Source organism: Leuciscus leuciscus (assembly GCF_965113295.1).
Source record: "Leuciscus leuciscus genome assembly, chromosome: 19".
In the NCBI taxonomy this organism is placed as follows: Eukaryota; Metazoa; Chordata; class Actinopteri; order Cypriniformes; family Leuciscidae; genus Leuciscus; species Leuciscus leuciscus.
Genome location: NC_138743.1, coordinates 34,954,599 through 34,977,545, shown reverse-complemented (window position 1 = coordinate 34,977,545; position 22,947 = coordinate 34,954,599). Strand labels below are relative to the sequence as shown.

The window sequence follows — 22,947 nt, the reverse complement described above, 5'->3', positions numbered from 1 at the left end:
ACACAGAATCAGCGTCTCTTCCATCTTTTGATTTTTCATACCATGTAACAATACTTAATCACCGGCTACAAGTCTACAGAAAACAGGGTCAAAGTTGAATCTGACTTTAAGCTTCACACGTCTGACCTGCTTAAGTCAGATACTTTGAGGAACGTTTATGAATCATGTGACAGTGCTTTGAAAAGACCACTCAAATGTTGTGAATCAACTGAAATAATGTAAACAAGATATTCATAAAGCAGCAGGCCTAATTTTTGACATAATATTCTTGTATTAGACAGTACCAAGGCATATGTGCACTCTTGAACGGCAAATAGCAGAACATTGAAAAAAATGATTTCGTTGTAATCACAAACTTTGCTTGGATACTGATTTTACAAAAAAAATGCTTTCATTTCCTTCAGAGGCATTAATTCCCAATGGAATACTGAACAGTTCTGCATTTAATCCTCTAGGCACATTAGAGTAAATCAAAGATGAACACATGAACTTTTATTTCACAGACGGTGCAAAATTGAAATCCGATGCATTAACAATAAATGAGAGGCAAAACTCAAAAGGCATTTAAAAAACCAGCAAAGTAAAAGAAAAAGCCTAGCTTATGTACACTTCAATACAAATAAAAAACAAAAAACTTTTTTTCGTACTTCGCATCATCGAAACTATAAGAAATAACGGCAGAGTTGTCCAGCAGCGAAAAATCACACAAGGCCCTGATTGGCTTTTAGTGTTCATAAGTCATGTGATGGTAGAAGCGTAGCAGCGTGGGCGGAGCTCAGGAGCTGATTGGAGGGATTAGATCAGCTGACTCTAACGTGTCCTCGTACGGGCTGTGGCCGGCGTCCGAATGTTTCTCGCTCTCCAGACTGAGCTGCTGCTGAGTCTGAATCTTCAGAATGAGCTCCTTGATCTCTTCCCGCTTGGTTTTCATCCTTTGCTGGGGAAACCAATCCAATAGATTCATCGGCAGATCAAAGCTTGGAAGAGGATTCTTTAGAAGACACAAATAAAAAAAAATAGATTATTGCATTAGTTACAAACGAAAAAGCCTAAACTGAGCAGTCAATTCAATATGGATATGAGGGTCACTAAACAGCTGTAATGTATATTTCTGTTTTGATGATCTTTCATCTGCATCCTGAAGCAACGTTTTTACTGACATAAGGCAGTGTAAGCGGGGAAAAGCGTAACCAATAGAGTACCATCATGACACTGTTGTAGGGCTGCAACTAACCATTATTTTGATAACCGATTAATCCAAATAGACTATCTCTTTAATTAATCAGATGGAAAAATATTAATAAATATTAATTTAAATGTTTTTAATTGTCCTCCAAATGATGAGCAATTTGAAAACAAATGAAACTTATAGCAAACAATAGAATTGGGTATGTTCTTTAATACTCTGTTTTTAACTATTTTTAAAGGGCTCTTTAAAACGAGTCTCGTGATTAGGACTAAATAGGGTCCAAGATGTACTTATGAATGTTTTTTTTTTTCAAACTACATTCAGATGTTGTCAGGATTGCATGTGACATCGCATTTGTGGTGTAAACATTAATGATTCCTGTTGCCTGTATTCCTGTAAATCATCCATCAGGTTTTACATTTTGCTGGTTATCTTATCAATTTAATGCATCCTTGCTGTTTTAAAGTATTAATTTCTTAAAAAAAAATGGCACTGACTCCAAACTTTTGAACAGTAGTGTACCTGATGAATCCAAATTTGAAAATTCGGGCATTCAAATGGAATTTAAAATGCTTATTTTAATTCAGTTCTGAATGCTGCATTGCAGTCAGTGTTTTCTCTGTAAAGCAATGTGTATGTGGTATCATGGGTTCCTTGGTGAGACCCAGCCCCAGTTTCTGTTCTCTGTGTATTATTGACTGATATTAGATGTGGATATTGAGCTGATGTTTCATTTTAGGGACAGAGCTTGAGGTGGTTGGAATGGCAGAAGTGAAAGAAGGCATTATAGAGGAGGAACTATAGCCAGGTGGTGCTGAGGGCTCCACAGAGACTAATGTGCACAGTGAGGTCTCTACAGAGCAGCAGGCTTCTTTAGTTACGGTTTCAGGTACATTTCGAAACCCACCATAGTTCAGGTTTTTACTTGCAAACACTTACACTGGCCCTGCCACAAAAATAGGCAATATGCATTTTATAAAGCATTTTGTGAGACCATGTCATGTGAGTTTTTAGAAAAGGCTGATAAGATGCTAATATATATATATATTTTTTGCCCAGTAAACACTGATTTGCAGTCTAATATCTTAACATACAGCGAAAAAGTCTCTGGTGGTGTGAACGGGGCTTTAGAGGTGCTTTTGGTGCACAATTTAAAAGATGAATTAAAACAAGCATGCAACGTCCAGACTAATATAGCAGACTAAAAGTACAGATACATCACTTGAAATGTATTTAAGTAAAATTACACAAATGTGAAACTACTTAAAGTAAAATTTCTGATAAATACTACTTGCATTAACATGAGTATTTGTAATTCGTAGCTTTAAACCCCTGGAGCTTGGTTACTCAGTTCAATAAGAAACTCTGAACTACAACTCTTTTTATTATATAAATGTGTCATTAAATGTCTACAAATGTATAAAACGGATCTGAGATCAGGTAAAAACCACACAGACACCAGTCATGCTTTAAGAGGAATCATCACCCCTAGTGGTGAACCAATGTAATTTTGGCAACAAAGCCTTGTTTACTGAAATCAGTGACTTTGGCAGTGATCATGAGGCATGTTTAGAAAGCATGTATGCGCGTGGGCGCAAAATGGAAATAATTTATATGAAATTTATATTTCCCTATTTAATATTAAATCCTGGAAACATTGTGATGTCATTTCTCTTAACAGGGCAGTCTGGGATGTTTGTGAATTAAAGCACATTATACGAGTAAACAAAATGATGCAACGGCAGAAAAGTTCTCGATGTTTGGGAAGCGGCTCACGCTCACCTCGAAGAAGCTCTCCACATACTGCAGCACATAAACCCCACAGTCACTGAAGTTATCCTGCTGGGGCACACGAGGACTCGAGCCCTTCATCACCTCTTTCCCGAAACTCCTCTGGGAGCCCTTCCTCACCTCCCACTCCACCTCTAGATACCTGCACAAACACCAAGACAAACACTCACAATACTGACACCAACATCAATGAGAACTCAAGGCCACTCGTGTAATCGTTTAAAGACTCGTGCAGATTCTCCATGATTCCCACAGGAAAAAATACTATTTTCAATTTTATATGCAAAAACATCTGTGATTATGAAATCACACATCCATGTGGAATAAAGGTTTTATTTTCAAGCAGTAACTCACTGTCGCAGCGTTTTCACCACAGTCGACCGTGTGGGTCCACGCAGAGAGTCCATGATCAGAATGCAAGGCCTGAGGATTTCAATAACATGACAATGAGTGCTGGAAAATATACACAACCAGAACAAACTACATGTTTTGTAATCAGTCGATCCCCAATTATTTTTTAACCCAAGTTGAGAAATTGAACTGGAATTTTACAAGCAATGAATCTCAATTAAATTCTGCCTGGACCCTGGTTTGTGCTTCTGCTTTTCGTCATGTTTATATTATAATGTACTGACCGAAACTGTCCCGCAGTTTCTAACTGAAGACAAACAGGTGTAACGTTTATCGGGCAATCAAAGTTGGCACGTTAAAATATGCAATTACATAATATGCTTATCATTGTTCATTTTTCCACACTGTTGACACATTTGACATAACTGATCCACTGTTCTGTGACATTTAATCACCATATTTGATTTGGTTGACTATGCAAATAGGGTAATTATTATTAAATAAACAATTAAAATATTGTTAATTGAAAAACAAAGCTGAAATAAATTTAAATCTACAAATATATTAAAAAAATTCCAAAAGTTTGTAATCTGTAAGATTTAAATGTTTTTTTTTTATGTTTTTGAACATCAGTCTTCTGCTTGTGTAACGTTATACACTACAGTTCAAAAGTCTGGGGTCAGTTAGAATTATTATTTTTTATTTTTTTTTGTGGAAAGAAATGAAGACTTTTATTCATCAAGGATTGAATTATAAATGACAAATGCTATTCTTTTGAACTTTTTATTCAAAAATTAATCCAGGAAAAAGAATTGTACAACTGTTTTCAACATTGATAATAATAGTCAGAAATGTTTCTTGAGCAGCAAATCATCATATAATTGAAATCACCCTGATTTCTGGAGGATCATGTGACACTGAAGACACTGAAAATTCAGCTTTACTATCACAGGAATAAATTACATTTGAAAATATGTTCAAATAGAAATATATTTTGTAATAATATTTCACAATATTACCGTTTTTACTGTAATTGTGATCAAATAAATGCAGCCTTGGTGAGCAGAAGAGACTTCTTTTTTTAATCATTAAAAAAATCTTACCAACCCCAAACTTTTGAACGGTAGTGTAAATATTAAATGAAAAACCTTCACTAAATGAATGTTGCCTTGGCAGATGTATTCATTTTACCAGCAATTTTTTAATTTAGCCTTCCTTATTCCCGAGTCAAAAGATTATAGTTTATATCACATTTAGTCAAACTTGTTCTGCTTTTGTTTAGTTAGAGAAGACTTCAGTAATTTTGTCATGCAGCATAAGGGTTAAATCAATGATTTTGCTCAATTATAATTGCAATGTTTTTTGTCATTTAAGAAATTTTTGACATTTACATTTTTACATATACATTATTGCACTTTTTCCATTTAAACAACAGCAAAGAAAGATGTTTGTATTGTCACACAGAGGTTGCGTAACAGCATTTATGCAGGACCGTGGCCCTCCAGGAAAAGGTTTGGACACCGTCATAGAGGATTGCACAGAAGTCTGTTAGATTTTGTTTCTTTTTTTGGGGATAAAAATAAAGACAGATTTTGGTTTATTTTTACCAACATTTTTGTCTTGTCTTTTTTCGTCAGCGATATTGCATGTTGATATTTTATCGTTTAATGACGTTGGTATCGTCTGTCATCGCCTCGTCTTGTCATTGAAGAAAAGCTCGCCGACCAACTTTTTTTGTCATAGTTTTTATTAACAAAATTAACTACTGGGCAACTAATTGAAATAAGTTGAAGCACTAAAATTACTACCTGTAAATGAAAACTAAAACTGAACTAAAACTTTTTATTTATATATATAAATATATCACAAAAGCACATAACAAAAATAACTAGAAATTAAACTAAAATTAAAACCCCTCATTTATTTTTTCGGCTATACTGACAAACTTTCCAAAAAGGCTGCCAAGCTTTTCTTTGACTGTTAGCATGTTTAAGACTCGCCATCTTCTAGCATTACACTCTGACACACCGTATTTCTTGGCTGCTTATGAATGTTGTTTGATGACTCGGCTGTGTTTAAACGTAGTTGGCGCTACCTATTGTTTCCTGTAAAAGTCTAGACCCTGAATATAAGATAACCCTATTTTTTCAGTTGTATTTACAAGAAAAAAAACACTGTCTTATATTCGGAACAATACAGTAATATTATATCCACAATAAGCGAGGAATATTTGCGCTCACTGTTTGCAGATGGTGGGTTTGGACGTCCACTCCGCTCGGTCAGAGCTCCCAGTGTCATCGACCAAAGTGCCGTCATCGCTGCACTCATCCTGAAAACACAGATAACAAGCAACGCATATCAACGTGAGAACTCTTGGGTAGAGAAAAATAAACAGCAATGTTGGAGTTTCTGCAAGTCAAAACAGCCCAATGTTACCAGCTGTTTGCAGGAATAACCTTTTAAAGTATTTACACTACTGTCAAGAGTTTATGGTCGGTACTATTTATTTTTTATTTTTTTCAAAGATGTCTCTTATGCTCACTAAGACTGCATTTATTTGATCAAAAACACAGTGAAAGCAGTAATATTGTGAAATATTTTATATTTTATTATAATATATTCCTGTGACAGTAAAGCTGAATTTTCAGCATCATTACTCCAGTCTTCAGTGTCACATGATCCTTCAGAAATCATTCTAATATGATGATTTGCTGCTCAAGAAACATTTCTGAATATCATCAATGTTGAAAACAGTTGTGCTGCTTCATATTTCTATGGAAACTATAATAAAAAAAATCATGTCTTTCTGATGAATAGAAAATTCAAAAGAACCGCCTTTATTTTAATTAGAAATATTTTGTAGCATTATAAATATTGTTACTGTCACTTTTGATCAATTTAATGCATCCTTGAGTATTAATTTCTTCCAAAATAAATAAAACAATCTTACTGTCCCCCAGATTATCCAAACTGATGTGAATTACCGGACATGAGCTTTGGTCATCAGAGTATTGGGAGTCGTCTGTTCCGTAACACTCGATTATTCTGTGTAAACCATCTGCAATAGAAGCCAAACAGACGTCAAGCAGTGACACTCAACAGCCGCCATGCCTCCGCTGACTGGTGCGCTTCACGTCTGCTCACCTGTGAACTGCTGTCTGTTCACATCAGCTGCAGATCTGTGCGGGATGGTTGTGTGCTGGCTGTGGTCTTCCAGCTCATCTGAGCCTCCAGCGTTGGGCGGGCCGGAGGAGACCGCAGTGCTGTGGACAGGAGCTTGAGGCTGGTACAGTGGGTTTGGCTCAACATGAGCCTTCTCGAGACCCGGGAAACAGATTATGGCCAGATACCAGTGTGCACTAGACGGGCATAGAAAGACGGGTCATGAGATTACAAGTCGATTTAAAAACATGATAATATGGGAGTATTATTTTTGTATCATTGGGATACTGTTATAGTTTTTAGTACTATTTTTTAATTAGATTTGGTGTTTATATTTCAATTTCAGTTAAAAGTGTGTCATTTTTTATGTTTTATTATTGAAGTGCCCCATTATGCTTTTTCCAATATTATCCTTTCATGTAGTGTGTAATGTAGCCGTTTATGAATGTAAAAGGTCTGCAAAGTTTCAAAGATCAAAGTGCACGAAGAATAAAGCTATTGTCTCCTAAAGATAGAATCGAATCTGAACTGTTGAAACGATTCGTCAGTGATTCCAGTCTCACTTCCTGTTACAAACCTATATAACAAATTTGCATAATGCCAGCCTATGGTCTTTATTGGCTGTCCGTGAACAACGTCAACTTTGACCCTCAAGCACTGTAGTTGTATCAGAGACTGGAAGAGTTTGGTTCGTGTATATATATTTATTTATGTTTTAGCTATTTTAACACATCATGGTAAACTAAATTAAAATGGGAAAGTTTGCCTTAGCAACTGACTGAAATGAAATAAGTGTAAGATTTTATATTGTACTTTATATCAGTTGACTTATTTTATTTCAAGTAATTAAACAAGTAACTTTATGGTTTCAGTTTTAATGAGCCTGCACATACTAAGCATTTGAAGCAAGGCTATTTAACGTTAATTTAGTGTAAAAATAACAAAACATTCATGCAAACAAAAAGCAAATCATGATATCCATTTGCCTCCCGAACAATCTAAGCTTGAAAGAGTCACAATGAAAGACATTCACATGTATCTTTCCTCCAATTAACAACTTCTCAAGTAACTGATGGTTCAATGAAAAAAAGAGGGGTAGAGGAGTGCTTCCTGGACTCCAAAGTTTGGTTAAGATAGAGGTGCTCTTTGGATGGGAAACCTAATACCAAAAATCAAAAAAGAACTCCAAGGCACTCTCAATTGAAAAAAATTAAAAAGCCTTTATTATTGTGGCTTGGTCAAATTAACCTTCTAAAAAACTCCAACGCGTTTCGGCTACATGCCTTCTTCTGGGAGTTAAACAGATCTCAAACAAACAGAGTTTCTGAGTAACTGATGGATAAATGTAGATGAACACTCACGACTCATTGATGGGCACAAAGATGAAGTCTTTCTGGAAGAGATCCACGTGACGTGTCCATGTCTTCACTCTGTTGTGCTTCCTCTTCTGAATGCTGAAACACATGAAAGTCACATCCCAAAATGAGTCTCAGCACAGTAAGCGAGCTCCAAGAACAGGTGAATATTTGAGTAAATGACGAAAGCTCACGGTAAGCTGGACGTGTCAGCTGCGTTTCTCCGCTCTCTTTGATTGAGTCTCTTATAGAAGAATGAGCTAAACACATGACTGCGGACAGCATCTTCCTTCTTTAACTTCTCCAAAAACAGATATCTAGTAGCAGAGAGCACACATGCTGATCAGAACATGTCAAACTTCATACAAGATCAAGTACACCCCATGATAAGTCGATTTTTGTAAATCGAGGAAATATAATTTAACTTTTCCCTGCAAGCAAAAAAAAAAAAAAAAAAAAGTTGCCAGCCAGCGCCTGCATTTTTGATAATTTTCACAAAAGTTTCAAGGCCCCCAGAATATTTTGTTGTATGAATAACTGAACAGGTCATTTATCAAAAGAAAGAACAGAGCATCTGCTTAAAAAAAAAGAAAAAAAAAGGAATGCATGAAGCTAGAATAAAATGTTTTATAAAATTTTGTTTTATCAACACTTGAATGTGGATAAGTTTCATTAAAAAACAAAAAAGCAACATTGAGCAAAAAGCTGAGAAAATCTTGTTTTTGCCGAAGACTACATCTGGACGGGATTCAGAAAGATGATCAAACACAGATAGAGTAGATCGAGTCCATCAACACCCCCAAAGCTTCACAGTCCTAAAGCTCGTCCTGGGTCGACATTTCATTGGGTAACGATAGGCATTTTTTATTTATATGCCATTTAATGCTGATGATCGCATCTGCTTACATACACTATCGCTCGTTTCTGCTGCTTCTTTACATGTCTTTCAGGAGATTCAGTACTCTTCCAGAAGATGTGTACACGGAAAACCGGAAATGACTGTCAATGGCGGGGAAAGAGTTAAGGAAAGACATTTCAACCGTACATTTTCATAATGATTTCAGCAGATTAAAAGACACTGACATTTCAATTTCTTGCGTGGAAAAACTTAGTACACCCATTCACCGCCCATTAATCACTACATCAACTGCCAAATATTTGGCAAATGCACTAATTAGTATAAACCATTAAAAACTCAAGTTGAAGCCGAAATTTGAAGTACATAGTGGGAGTATTATGCCCACATCAAACAAGCTGCCTGAGAAGCTCTTCAAAAGAGATTTAAAGCCACTTCTAAGGGGTCATTTCATTTCATTTTCAACTAAAAACGTCAGTTCATGCATTGTGGGGCTGCTGTCGGAAAATGAAAACGGAGACGTCATGCACATGCGTATTAGGATACGTGTTCAGTCTGTAGCGTTTTTTATTTATTTTTTTTACAAAGTGACATTGCTAACTGTATCTAGCATTTAAAGTCATTTTTGCAGATCGGTGTGAACAAGGATCACTTTGACAACTTGTCATCTGTACGTGAAAAAAGCAAAGAAAATGCACATTTTCTGTTATTTAGTACATCATTGTCATGCAAGCGTAGCCTAAGATTGTTAAAGAAGAAAAGGCACCAAAAAAGGAGAATGTTTCAGACTGCTGGCAATCTGTCTAAACCAAATATTCCCCAGAGAAGTTCTCCAACCAATGTCTAAGTGAAAAACAGGCCTTCACAGACGAGTCAAAGGTGGAGATGTTTCGCAACACTTCCAAATCGAACACTCCGTTTGAGAAAACCAACTGTGAATCACAATGGCGTGATTGTTATGGATTGGTTGCCACAACTATTAATTCCACATTATACCAAAAGTGCTTGAGAAGAACGTAAGCCCATCTCTAAACAAGTTGAAGCTGAAACCATAAGTGACCTTTTAACATGATCAAAAATATTCAAGCAGATCCACCAAGAAATTTCAAAGTTCCAATATCATACAATTAAAATATTGCTTAAAACCTCTTCAATATCACACAAGTGATACTTCTGCAAAGGGATCAATGTTTTTTGCTGAATGAAATACTAAACTTTATCACCTTCGCCAATCAATAAAAATTCCAAATAAACCAAAAGTCCCAAAAATTCTAATGTCCAAATACAACTTTAGTATTAATATGAAATGTCCACATGGGACAAAACCTTTCATGGGGTGTACTTATTTTTTCAAAGCAATGTATTTAGTCTGAACACTCAATATTGATTGAAATAAAGATAATGACTTTAAATAGAAGTCAATGATGACGTCGTTGAGAAACTCTCCATCATTCAGACAGTGCAGGTCCTCATTGGTTACAGAGATTCCTCCTTTAGCAGGTGGTGGGGGGTAAACCAACAACCTGCAGAAAAAACAACAGTAACAACTTAAACGCGGCTTTTACTGTTTTGTAGATGTATAGAACATTTTATTTGCTTCACATGGCATTTGGGCGGGCCTTAACGCTAAAGACTTTATCCCGGTCCGGCCAGTGGTTCAGATTTTTACTTGCCATGCCAAAGTTTTCACCACAAAGAAGATGAAAAAAAGAATAATGATAAAAAAAAAAAGCTACCGTTAATGTTGTTTTTCACCCATGCAACGTTGTATTGCATGTTCAAACTTGTTCACATGGAAAAACAGCGCAGTGGAATGCAAAAATCTGCAAAGGACTACTTCTGCATGTTTGATATTTCATGTTTCCACGATGGTGACTTTTAGTCATTTTGAATTGCCTTGAGTTTTTGGGGTTGACATCTAAAACTGAATGTCTACTCTTTGGCTAAGAAATATTTTGCATTTTTCGCATTTATATTATTTCTGACCATATAGGTTAGTTTAAAATAAGTTTGTATGATATTCACCTTCATATTTCAGAAATTTTTATGACTGCATTGGTTGGGTGGTAGTGGCGCAGTGGATAAGACTTTGGTGTGAGAGACCAGGGTTCGAATCCACTGTGAGACACCAATGTGTCCCTGAGCAAGACACTTAACCCCTAGTTGCTCCAGAGGCGTGCGACCTCTGACATATATAGCAATTGTAAGTCGCCTTGGATAAAAGCGTCAGCTAAATGAATAAATGTAAAATGTAAATGTAAATGTTACCTATAAAGCTCCGTATTAATTATAAGATATTGCTACTGACTTACAAAGCCCTAAACGGCTTAGCTCCAGTCTATTTAACGGATCTTCCATCACCCTATAATCCATCGCGCTCTTTAAGATCACTAAATTCAAGGCTTTTGGTCATACCTAGGATATCCAGAACCACCAAAGGAGGGAGAGCATTTTCACATTTGGCTCCAAAACTCTGGAATAGTCTTCCTTATACTGTTCGTTGCTCAGACTCGCTCTCCCAGTTTAAAACTAGATTAAAGTCGCATCTCTTCAGCCAGGCATTCTTATAATCCTACAGTTCAAACTACAATCCGGCCTCTAGCTCATAAATGCCAGAGGAGAACTGGCCCCCGACTGAGCCTGGGTTCTCCCAAGGTTTTTTTTCTCCATTAGGTCACCTGATGGAGTTTTAGGACACCATTAGGTCACTTGATGGAGTTTTTCGGTTCCTTGCCACTGTTGCCTTTGGCTTGCTCAGTTGGGGATATTTTGGGGATATTTAATTTAATTTTATCAATCAATAAATTCCTCTTGAAAAAAAACTTTGTTGTATTATTTTAATTTAATACTGTGAAGCTGCTTTGATACAATCTGTATTGTGAAAAGCGCTATACAAATAAACTTGACTTGACTAACAAAATGAGATTGTATTTATTTTTTTCTCAGATCGCCCAGCCCTAATTTGAACCACTGGCCTGACTAAGCTAGCAGTTAAATATTGAGCCCTGTCAAAGCAAAAAGGTTATAAACCAAATGTGACGCATGAAACATGTAGATGTAATGGGTCTTACTTGACGATTGGACCAGTGAAGGTTGGCTGGAGCTCTGCCATCTCATCCTCCTCTTCGCAGAACTCTAGGAGCCGAGCAGACATGCGTGTTTGGAAACTCGTCGCTGCAGACGGGATGGGGACTGTCGGGGCTGGATTTGCTGTTGCCACGGTAACCGTCACGACCGAAAAGGATGCTGAAGGTGATGAGGGTGAAGCTGTTGCTGATACTACAGTTTTCTCTTCTTTAACCTGAGGTGAGGGAAAAATATTGACACCTTTAACACAACAAACATTAAGTCAGAATTATTATGAAAGAGCGTAACATAAATCACCTTTACTTTTTCTTTGGAGGCTTTATTGTACTCAACCAGTCTAACATTGGCCTCATCAAAATTAATCTTCTTGGGGAAATCTGCCAGTTTGTTGTTTCGGCCGATTTCAGCAAGGATCTCCTCCAGAATCATTTGTTCTTGCATCGAGGGGCCGTTCTCGAAAATCAACACAATGTACTTCTCATCGCCTGAGCATCAGCAGAACGAGAAAGGGGAAATCACAGAGAAAAATTCAGATTTAGTCCAAATGTAAGCAGTAAAATCACCAACAAAGATGAAACCAAGAAAATGAAGTGACCTTGACACAAAATCACTACCAGCTCTGATCAATCGTACTTTAATTTCCCAGCGATGAAAACAAATAGATACATGACAGAGGTCACAATTTTTGTGTGGGACCTTTCTATCGATCGCGTGGAAAAAAACTTCTGGGGATATAAACAGTTGCCTCTTGATGAATCATTAACTCATTTGAACTGATTTGGACATTTACAATAAGCACGTGTACAGTGGCTCTGAAAGTGTCAGCATCGGTCTGCACCGTCAGACACTGACCAACAGCAAGAGACTCTTCGTCGGATCAGTGTGCTTCCCTGTCTGCGTCTGTTGGGGTTGGTGGCGCTTGATTTCGCCGACTGAACATGTTGATTCGGCATTTGTCGGGTTGTGGAATTTCTGAGAACTTAGAGCTGCACGACATATCGTTTTAGCATTGATCTCGCGATGTGCGCGCATGGATGTGCGATGTCAAGTTTAACTGAGTTTAGTTGATCCGTACGGGCCAGCTGTACCCCGGTTCGGAACGCATGTGATTTGCGGATTAACTGCAAAGTTTAACCATCAGAGTGAAAGATTTTCAAGTTTTTGAGTGTTTTTAAGTTGAGTCAGGGATCAAGCGCTAGAGGACACGCGTGCGCACACAGAGCCGCGCAGACAGCACGTGAAAGCCGAATTCAGCTCGCTTTCTCTTTCTTTTGAGCTTAAACGGACACATGCACGCAAAATGAAGTCAAAATGCCCGTCTCGGCGAGTATCCTCGTAAACACAGTCGGTTGTGTGCTGTAAACAGAGAAAGAAAACGAACGTGTGTCATTTATATTATGTCCGTGCATTCGTCCTTAAAGTGACAGCAGCCTAATGTACCCGCAGCTGTTTGTGTCGCCAATGGTGATCAATCAACAAAAGAGAAAGAGAAAATGACTTGTAGCTTTAACAAAGACTAATTCTATTAATTATATGAGTTATATTTCATTTATACAGTGAAGACTGTTATTTAACATTTGAATATTCAATTTCTGTACCTGTAATTCGTTTATTTTCTATGCATATTCACCTTCCAAAATCACCCCAATTGTTCTAGAATGATTAATTCTTTACAAATAGAGCTATTCTATTCATCTGGTGAATATATATATCTCAATATATATAGCAGAAAAACAAAATATCACAATGTACGTTTTTTCCAATATTGTGCAGCCCTACTGAGAAGTGACATACAGTACTATAGTTTGTCTGTGTTGGTCAGTGAAGTGTGAATTGGCCTTTAGTCTGTTGCTGCATCTACAAGAAAATGCTGCCAAAAATTTCCCCAAAACTAACTTTTTATTTGTGCACTGACCCTTACGTTAACTTTTTGATGCTTGTTTGATATGATTTAGTTCCGATACTCACTGTTGCCGTTGCAGTCGTACCATATTCCTTCATTGTCCTTAGACATCTGCAGCTCAGCCTGTAAACGCTGGCACTCTTTATTGTTAGTCTGCAGAAAGAGAACCGGCAGCTTCCTGACGTTACACCACTCACATCCGGTCAGCTCAGACGACTTCAAATAAACGCTCTCCAACACATCCACCTCAGGACCTTCAAAATCACAACACCACAGGGAACAAATGACAAATGAGACTGGAACGGACACTGAGTCTTATTTTACAAATCATCAAGTCATACTAGTGACCTTTGACAACATAACTTTCTACTTTACTTTTTTTCAAAGCTGTATCTTACCTTCTGTCTCCAACTGAATGTAGTCCACTGTAAACTAAAGGAAGAAAAAGACACTTGTCATGGCTACTGATATAGCAGGAACCAATCAGCTGTGCCCTTTATGCTGTACGATTTTCAAAGTAGTCGGGTCACTGTTCTTTTCACACTGCTCGACTGTCTGGGGTAACATTCAGTTGCTGATGTGTTCACACTGAACGATGGGTCGGCGATAGGAGGTTTCACATTGCATGACTTTACAAAAGAAAGAATCGCCGACAACAACTGTCTGGTCCGCAAACTGTTTCACAACCAAACACGCGAGAAGTGATAAGGAAATAACGCAAGATCACACGTGCGTGAGATCGGAGTTCTCGTGTGAGACTGAAATTATTGCAATCCAAATTGTCTGTGCGCTGATTTGTAGCGAAAAGGAGAAAACGAAAAACAGATCATGCAGGAGGAAATGGGTGAGGAGACGAGGGGAGCAAAGACTGTGTGTTCTGCAAAGAGAGTTGGGGTAAATACATAATTTTGCAATGTGCTGCTGTTGCTTTGCGTCAAGTAAACGTTTGTGTTTTTTTTTATGTTTGATATAATTGTAAATATATCTATTAAAATACTGATATTCTGGTCTATAACTTCCCACTGTCCTGTATCTTGCCCTCCCATTGGCTGTAGGTCATCGCCGATGAGTTTTCAGTCAGAACACATTCACACAGCAGGATTTTGAATCGCCAACAGGTCCAGATATTTAGCATACCAAAAATCTCACGTGCGATAATTCACACTGTGTGATTGTCACTCGCGTGAACGAGCACCGATTTGCCTATGATTTCGGGCATTTGTCGGCGATCTCACAAAACCTGTCGACGAGCGAAATTCGGCCTAAAATCGTTCAGTGTGAACTCGGCATTAGAGAATAATGTGATTGCAAGCAGGTACCACTACCAACTACCACTTTGACGCTTCTAAAAGTTAATAAAGAGATCGTGAAGCCAATTCATTTGAATTGAGCAGTTTAGTCCAAATGATCTGAAGAGACTCAATCGCTTTATACTATGAACAGACTGAATTTAGGCTTTTATTCACGTATAAACATTCATCAACTCACACATCAGATTTGGTAAGCAGAAGCACAAGCATGTTCACATGACGAGCAAGAACCAATGAGGTTCATTCTCGTGTTACGCAGTTTGAGCTTCAGCAAGAACCAATGAGGTTTTTTCTCGTGCATTAAAGCAAGTTCGGTTGAGCTTCTGTTTATGTTTGCTGATGAATGTTTATATGTGAATAATAGCCTAAATTAAATCTGTTCATCATATAAAGTGATTGTGTCTCTTCAGAGAACATGGACTAAACCTTTCAATTCATATGGATTCATTTTACGATCTCTTGAACTTTTTTTAAGCGTCAAAGTGGTAGTTGCATGGACCGTCAATGGAGGGACAGAAAGCTCTCAGATTTCATTAAAAAGATATTCATTTGTGTTCTGAAGATGAGCGAAAGTCTTACAGGTTTGGAACGACATGAGGGTGAGTAATTAATGACAGAATTTTTGGGTGAACCACGCACACGACAAGTCACCTATATTTATATAGAGCTTTTTACAATACAGATTGTTTCAAAGTAGCTTTACAGAGATAACAGGGAAATAATGCAACAGTTTGTTTCTAGAAGAAAATAGCGTCACAGTCCAGCTTTTAAGAAAGCTCAGTGATGTTTCATTTTTGTTGTAAAAAAAGTTATTCATTTAGTTAATTTATATGTATATAGCCGCTCTGGAGAAAACCGTGATGTCATCGTCCAGCTCAGTTCAGTACTCATATATGGTGTCAATGCAGGCAGATCAATAATATTGTTGAATATTAAATTAAATGTCCCCAACTAAGCAATTAATAGAACTGAACATCAAGATCATCATTCAATTTGAGTATTAAAAAAATCTAATCTAATTTCCCAATCCTAATTTCCAATGATCTGAAACTGGTGTTTGGGTTTAAGTGATCTCACCACGACAGGTTTGGTGACCATCCTGCGTAGTGTGCCAATCCTTACGCTCCTGCACTCCAGAATAATACTGCTCAACATCTGCACCTGCTCCATTTTCCTCTTCTTAGACGGAGATGGATCTTCACACACAGTGTTCCCAAACTGCAAGAGAAATATACCAATAAAAAATCCAAACACAACACGGAACAAATGAACACACACTCTACATCCTGTAAAGAGTTTTTCAGCTTTACGGATCTGCATGTTTCTTAAAATTTCAACTGCTCAATTCTACATTTAAATTGCACATATGGCTTTTATTAACTTTTTAATAATATAATTAGTTTCTACTCTAATTCAATTAATTAAATATAAACATTTAATTAGGGGCTATCATAAAAGTGAAGATATTTTTCTAGCTAGCAAGCTATGGACATTGAATAACTTTCTTGAGGTAAATTCAGCATTACATGACAGTTTAAAGGCTGCTTTATTGTGGTCTTTCTGCAGTTGAAGCACTAATTGCTGTAACTAGTAAAGAGGAAGAGATGCTCGGTTCACATGCCGCTTCAACTGAGGCGCTACAGCGATCTGTCACGCCACATTAAAGAGCTTTACTGTGTGTCTAACACAGTATTTATTCTGTGATAAAACTGACATAATTAGAAAGCTCAGATTTATTTTCATATCAAAAGTATCAAACAGGGTTCCCACACCTTGGTTAACTTCAAATTCAAGGTCCTTTCAAGGACTTTCCAGGTCCAATACCCTCAAATTCAAGGATGTGTAGGATCTTAATGTGGGGACACATTTCAAGTGAGAGCAAGGTTACATCATGTTACCTTGTAACGATACATTGTTACAGTTTTGCGCACGTGAACGTCATGGCAACATACAACACAAACTCACGCGGGAAACACTTAACGTAACGCGTAAATGCCCATAACTAACGTAAATCAAGCAAGCTAGTATGCATAGGCCACAAAGTGTTGGCGAAATAACACATTAGTGGACCGGAGGAAATAATATGGAATGTTTTACAGAAAACTTCTTGCACAAAATAAATTCAAGCACTTTCAAGGACCTGTATCTATGTATGTTTATTTTCAAAAACTTTCCAGGGCCGTGAAATCTTTTTTTTTTCAGATGGATTTCAAGGACCCGTGGGAACCCTGATCAAAGCTTATTGTGAATATTGGATGGCAGGTGCTCTACAAATAATGTTTACTGAATTTTTGTTATAAAAAAAAAAAAAGAAAAAAAGCAAACACATGTAACACTCCTTACTGAATCTCTCATCCGACTCCTCCTGGGCAGCGGGTTTCGGTGGTTTGCCTGCGTGAAAAAGTCAGCACTAGGGTCCTCGTGTTCCCCGGCTGCTTTCACCGCTGCTTCCACCCGGCCACCGGAGGGCGCTGGAGACGAGTGGGCAGAGTCCGCTGGCCTTGGAGACACGCTGTCTAAACGGTTGACCGTCCCGGTGCTGCTGACATTATCACTATCTTCATCCTCATCACTGGACAGCACAACTGCATTTCATCAAAACACACAAACAACACAGATCTGGATTACTGGTGTCATCTCATATTACATCTTTTGGTCAAGCCTGATCAAAAATGCTTTTTAACTCACGATTAAACCGTTATTGAACACTAAGAATATAGTATAATATTTATTCTGGAATGTTTATTATTATCAGTAACATTATTGTACGTTGCTTTGTTGCAATGTTCCTCTTTTGTTATGCACTTGGGTTTGTGGAAGGTTATTAAAAAAGAAAAATATAATAAATTGTTTGTAAGTCAGTCATAAGATAGCTGAAGAGACAAAGAAAGAAATACTTGCGATATGTATTTCTTATACATGTTAAATAAACCTAGGCTACTGTTCCTGAAAAAGTTTATTTCATTTGTATATATTTCTCTTTGTTTTTTTCCTATTGTTTGTAATTTGCTTCTTTGTTCCTATTTTTCATATCAAAAATAAAATAAGAATGCCTGCCTTGCTTTATTACTTCCAGGCATGTGTGTAATGACTGCAGTCAGCTTAATAATAAAACAAAATACATTTCAAGGTTCACATTTAATTCAGTGGGACTTTTTTTCTTCAAGATCTATTAAGCTGTCTACCACAGACAAAGAAAAGAAAAGTAACACAAAACATTAAAGTAGAATCGAACCTATGCAAATATTGAATCGATGATTAAAAAAATCGAGAATCAAAAATAAAATCGTGACCTCAAGAATCGTTTTGAACCGAATCGTGAGGTAACAAAAGATTCCCACCCCTAAACAACACACAACGCACCCTGTCAAATCTGACAAACCAAATGCTGATGAATTAGTTTGAAGCATACTATACAAAGCATTCTCAAGATTAGGATGAAATGGATCTTGCACGTCTCCCGTAGCGGCTCAGTCTGTGTCCTCTGCTATATTTCAGGTGTTTTTTGTCTATAGAAATGCTTGTAAAGTGACATGACTGGCAGATGTTTTCTGTGCACAGTGTGCAGATGCGATTAATCAATCAAAAGCGGTGTTGATTATTTTCATAATCTATAATCGATTAGTTGTTACAACCCTACTGATATTGGGTCTGTTCCTCACAAAGTTATAATGTCTTCATAAGACTTAATCCCGGGACACACCGAGTCGATGATCGATCGTGCCGTTTTTGAGTGCCAGTCGACGTCCGGTGTGTTTCCGCACCGTTGGCTCTAGTCGGACGCCCTCTGGGTTTTTTGGGCCGATTCAGCATATAGAATCAGCGTCGGGCCGTCGGTGAGAGAGAGAACTCTGATTGGCTGCTCAGCTTAGTAAATGAGCAAGTGCACGAGAATAATAGCAAAACAGCGAGCAAAGAAGTCAAGAAGGTACAGATAGAAGGCAGTTCCAATTGTACGTAATCTTACCTGAGTGTTCCTGGGTGAATATTTCAATATTAACACGAGCGTAGTGGAGGATTGATATTGACATCAGCAGGATTGAGATTCAAAACGGTATTTGCATGCGCTGCTTTGTTTACGGTTTGTGTATAGGGGTGGTGGTGGCGCAGTGGATTAGACACATGCCTTTGGTGTGAGAGACCCGGGTTCGAATCCACTGTGAGACACCAATGTGTCCCTGAGCAAGACACTTAACCCCTAGTTGCTCCAGAGGCGTGCGACCTCTGACATATATAGCAATTGTAAGTCGCTCTGGATAAAAGCGTCAGCTAAATGAATAAATGTAAAAATGTATCTACTAAGTTGATTAACCTTTTTGAATGACAAACATAGACAAATATATCTGCAGATATAGAGTTGTCTCATTTCCACGCAGGCGCAGAACGCGCATGCTAGCTGAGAGTCGGCTGTAGTTCTCAGTGTTCAAGTGCAGTTTTTCTGCCCCGACGCAGGCGACAACACAGTCGGCTTTCATCAGCGCTAGTTCTTTGGCGTCTGCTTGGTGTGTCCCTACCCTTATGGATCACTTTTATGGTGCCTTTTGCTCCTTTCTAAGCAAAGCTACTCGAACCGGCTAACCGAAAACAACACAACAAATGTTTGAGATGATCGGTGTAGCATAATGTGATAAGGGATGTAAGAGTTCGAAGTGTAGTCGTACTTACTAGGGTCGTTTAATTCACATAGTTTGGTGGCCTGCTGTTTCTTGCCTCCAGCTGGCTTGTGTCCGTTACACGCTGAGCTTCCAGAAGTGGCGACGGCTCGTCCATTGTGCGGGAGGATCATGTTTCCATGGGTGATCCGCACCGATGGGTTTATTATGACGTCTAGCTGTTGAGAGCACCCCCCAGAGGTGGGCTCGTAAAAGCTTCTGCTTATCTGAAGGCTGGGCGTCTGCGAGGGAACCGAGGGCCGAGGGGGCAGTGATGATGTAACAGCAGAAAGAGTCTCAGCAGGAAGGATATTTCCACAGCGGTCACATTTTACATGGTCCTCACTTGGCTGGCCACATTTACCACAAACTGTGAGGTAATCATCAGGTTGAAGGGGCTGCTGGGTGTGGGAAGACATCATTTACACTTTATAACGTTACACACTTAAAGGGATAGTTCACCCAAAAACTCTCATGTAGTTCCAAACCCGTAAGACTTTCATTCATCTTTGTTACACAACTGAAGATATTTTAATGAAGTCTGAGAGATGGATGTCCCTCCACTGAAAGTCTATTCACCCATAACTCTAGCCGCGTTTCCATTGCGCAAATTGAAAATACGTCCAATGGAAACATGTCATTTTCGCAAAAAACTCCCATTTATCGCAAAAAAGTTTTTCCGCTCGCATGAGGAGGTTTTTCAGGCAATTCGAAAAAGAAATATTTCACAAAACTGCAATGGAAACAGTTTTTGTGCATTTACAGTCACCTGACGTAGATGACGCGGTGTGTTTGGACAGAATACGAGACAGAGTTCTTAGAAGAATTACAGGAATACTGGATTCTAAACTTCAAATAAATGCCACAATCAAGACCCCGAAGCAGAAATGAGGGAGAAACACCTCATATGTGCCGCTCACAAGTATAAGAGTCCTTCCTTACCATTAATGCAATTAATGAAAACACACATACGTCTCCTTTGATTAATACTAATGGCCAGTGCAGTGGCTGAGATATACATAAACCTACCAACGTCCGTTGCCATGATTTTTGGAATGACTTATCGCGAGAGGAAAAAAAATGAAGTTTTAGACGCATGACATCGGTTAATGGAAACGCCATCATTTCGCAATCGTTTTTTGTCGACATTTAAAAAAAAAAAGAAAAAAAAAAGGAAGAAAGAAAAATCGCAAAAGTTTTGCGCAAATCTGTAATAGAAACGCACCTTCTGACAGTTCAAAACGTTCATAATAAGATTGTAAAACATCCATATGAATGGAGAAGTTTAATCCAAGTCTTTCGAAGAGACACGATCGTTTTATATAATGAACAGATTTAATTAAACCTTTTGTTAACATACAATCATTGATCAACGCACATACATACAGCACATCAAATATGGTAAACAAAAGCTAGAATGAAGCTCATTGGTTCTCGCGCGTCAAGCGTAAATGTTTGAGTTTTTGTTTACCATATTTGATGTGCTCTATATTAGGGCTTCCCGAAAATGGTTTAACTGATAATCAGGATTATTTTGGTCAAAAATTATTATTTTACTCATGATTGATGATACGTTAGCTTTATCAAATGAAAAAATAATAAAAAAAAGTATATATGTATATAATATATATCACAACTGTATTGATAAGAGTAAACTGAACAACTTCTGGTAATGCACGGTTTTGGTGAGTGCTTTGTAATTTGTCTTCATGTTTGATATTTTATGAGAAGCAATTTAGTTGCAAATGAGACAAACCACAGATCACTCCACAAATGCTAATTCATACTGACAGACTGCAAAGAAAGATACTCATCTTTCTTTCCTTTTAGCCATTTACATCTTTGAATAGTCTAAACACTATAAACAGATGGTGGCTATGTAGTTTTAATAAGCTTCTCTCAAAAGCTAAAACTGTGAAATTCCTAATATTAATTCCAGTAATTACAAATAATAAAGATTTTTATTTATTAGTGCATCACTGTGAGATGGTTCACTCAGATTTAAGCAAAACAATGAGCTTGTGTAAGAAAAATATTCATATTTAATATTCATATTTAAGTAAAATTCTAGCTTCCGGCCAAACGAGCATACGCCGTCTACTTGCGTCTAAAGCGCAACTTATGCAACTTGTGACGTCAGAAGTAGCGTAGTGCATCATGGTGCAGTGTAAATATCAGCAGTTCGTCACATTACTCACATAAGTTGTGCTTTAGACTTAAGTGCAATCCGTACGTTCGTTTGGCCGGAAGCTCGTTATTTTACTTTATAAAGTCTTAAATATGAATATTTTCTTACACAAACTCATTTTGCTTCAGAGGGCCTTTATTAACCCCCCAGAGCCATGTGGAGTTTATGATGGATGGATGGTTTAAGATGGCTTGAGGGTGAGTAAATCATGGGCTAATTAAAGTGAACTAATCATTTAAGAGAAAAGCTCAGTTTAGGGAGGATTTAAACTCTTCGACATCCGGCATCCACAAGCAGGAGAAATAGTGGAGGCTTTCTACCAATGCAAGATACTGTTAATGTCAGATAAATAAATAAATGTTTTCAGGTCAAATAAACAGCAGGCCAATATCTCAATGATTATTTTGAATGTGTTATTAATACGACTAATGGTGCAGCCCTTCTCTATAAACGCCTGTGTGAATAAAAGCCTAAATGAAATCTGTTCATCATATAAAGCCATCAGGTCTTGTGGATTTGGAACAACATGAGGGTGAGTAATTGATGACAGAACTTCACATTTTTGTGTTATAAAGGGTTATGTTCAGCCAAAAAATGAATAAACTACAAAAAAGCACATTTGACATGAATTATCATACATTTAAATGTAGAGCAAACCAATCTCACCTCAACTGGTTTGCCCACAGTATCCGGACTGTTGTTCATCGTCCGCCGTTTCTGATGGACACGTCTCTTAATAGTGATGTTTCCTGAATCTAGGGATGTACAGTGGAACAACAGTCATATGAGTAGGTAAGTATTTTATATGCCACTATTTTATAATGACATTAGACATACAGTAATGATTGCTATTCAGAGCAGATAAAGGTGAAAACTATAACCAAGGCTATAACTTGTTTAGAGACAGGCATTGTTAACAAAATAAACAATCAATCCACAGCAAATGTGATGCAAATGCAAACTATATTGATTTGTGTTTTACTATGGGTACTATCACTTCCCCTTTTTGCTTGCAAACACTTTTCGGTTTGAGGTTCAGTTTTTCTGTAGTAGTAGCCTGAGCTTCTCTCCTTTTATTTACAGACAAGATGTAAACTTGCATG

At 37.7% G+C, this 22,947-nt stretch overlaps 1 protein-coding gene across 5 annotated transcripts in view; it reads right to left on the bottom strand.

Moving 5' to 3' along the window:
* Positions 1 to 472: 472 nt before the first annotated feature.
* senp6a (SUMO specific peptidase 6a) overlaps positions 473 to 22,947 on the bottom strand; it is a 29,598-nt gene continuing 7,123 nt past the window's right edge. For 3 of the 5 annotated variants that reach the window (XM_082147886.1, XM_082147889.1, XM_082147890.1), the window contains 17 exons: positions 22,511 to 22,599; positions 19,670 to 20,057; positions 17,348 to 17,589; positions 16,082 to 16,222; positions 14,093 to 14,126; positions 13,760 to 13,948; positions 12,089 to 12,276; positions 11,776 to 12,005; positions 10,111 to 10,227; positions 8,043 to 8,165; positions 7,855 to 7,947; positions 6,476 to 6,690; positions 6,316 to 6,389; positions 5,572 to 5,660; positions 3,335 to 3,403; positions 2,972 to 3,122; positions 473 to 991 (listed from right to left, as the gene is read on the bottom strand). In XM_082147886.1, coding sequence (XP_082004012.1) covers positions 776 to 991; positions 2,972 to 3,122; positions 3,335 to 3,403; positions 5,572 to 5,660; positions 6,316 to 6,389; positions 6,476 to 6,690; positions 7,855 to 7,947; positions 8,043 to 8,165; positions 10,111 to 10,227; positions 11,776 to 12,005; positions 12,089 to 12,276; positions 13,760 to 13,948; positions 14,093 to 14,126; positions 16,082 to 16,222; positions 17,348 to 17,589; positions 19,670 to 20,057; positions 22,511 to 22,599 — 2,648 coding nt within the window. In that variant the 3' untranslated portion in view covers positions 473 to 775. The remainder of the gene's footprint in view (positions 992 to 2,971; positions 3,123 to 3,334; positions 3,404 to 5,571; positions 5,661 to 6,315; positions 6,390 to 6,475; positions 6,691 to 7,854; positions 7,948 to 8,042; positions 8,166 to 10,110; positions 10,228 to 11,775; positions 12,006 to 12,088; positions 12,277 to 13,759; positions 13,949 to 14,092; positions 14,127 to 16,081; positions 16,223 to 17,347; positions 17,590 to 19,669; positions 20,058 to 22,510; positions 22,600 to 22,947) is intronic. The other 2 variants (XM_082147888.1, XM_082147887.1) reach the window with 2 other exon arrangements.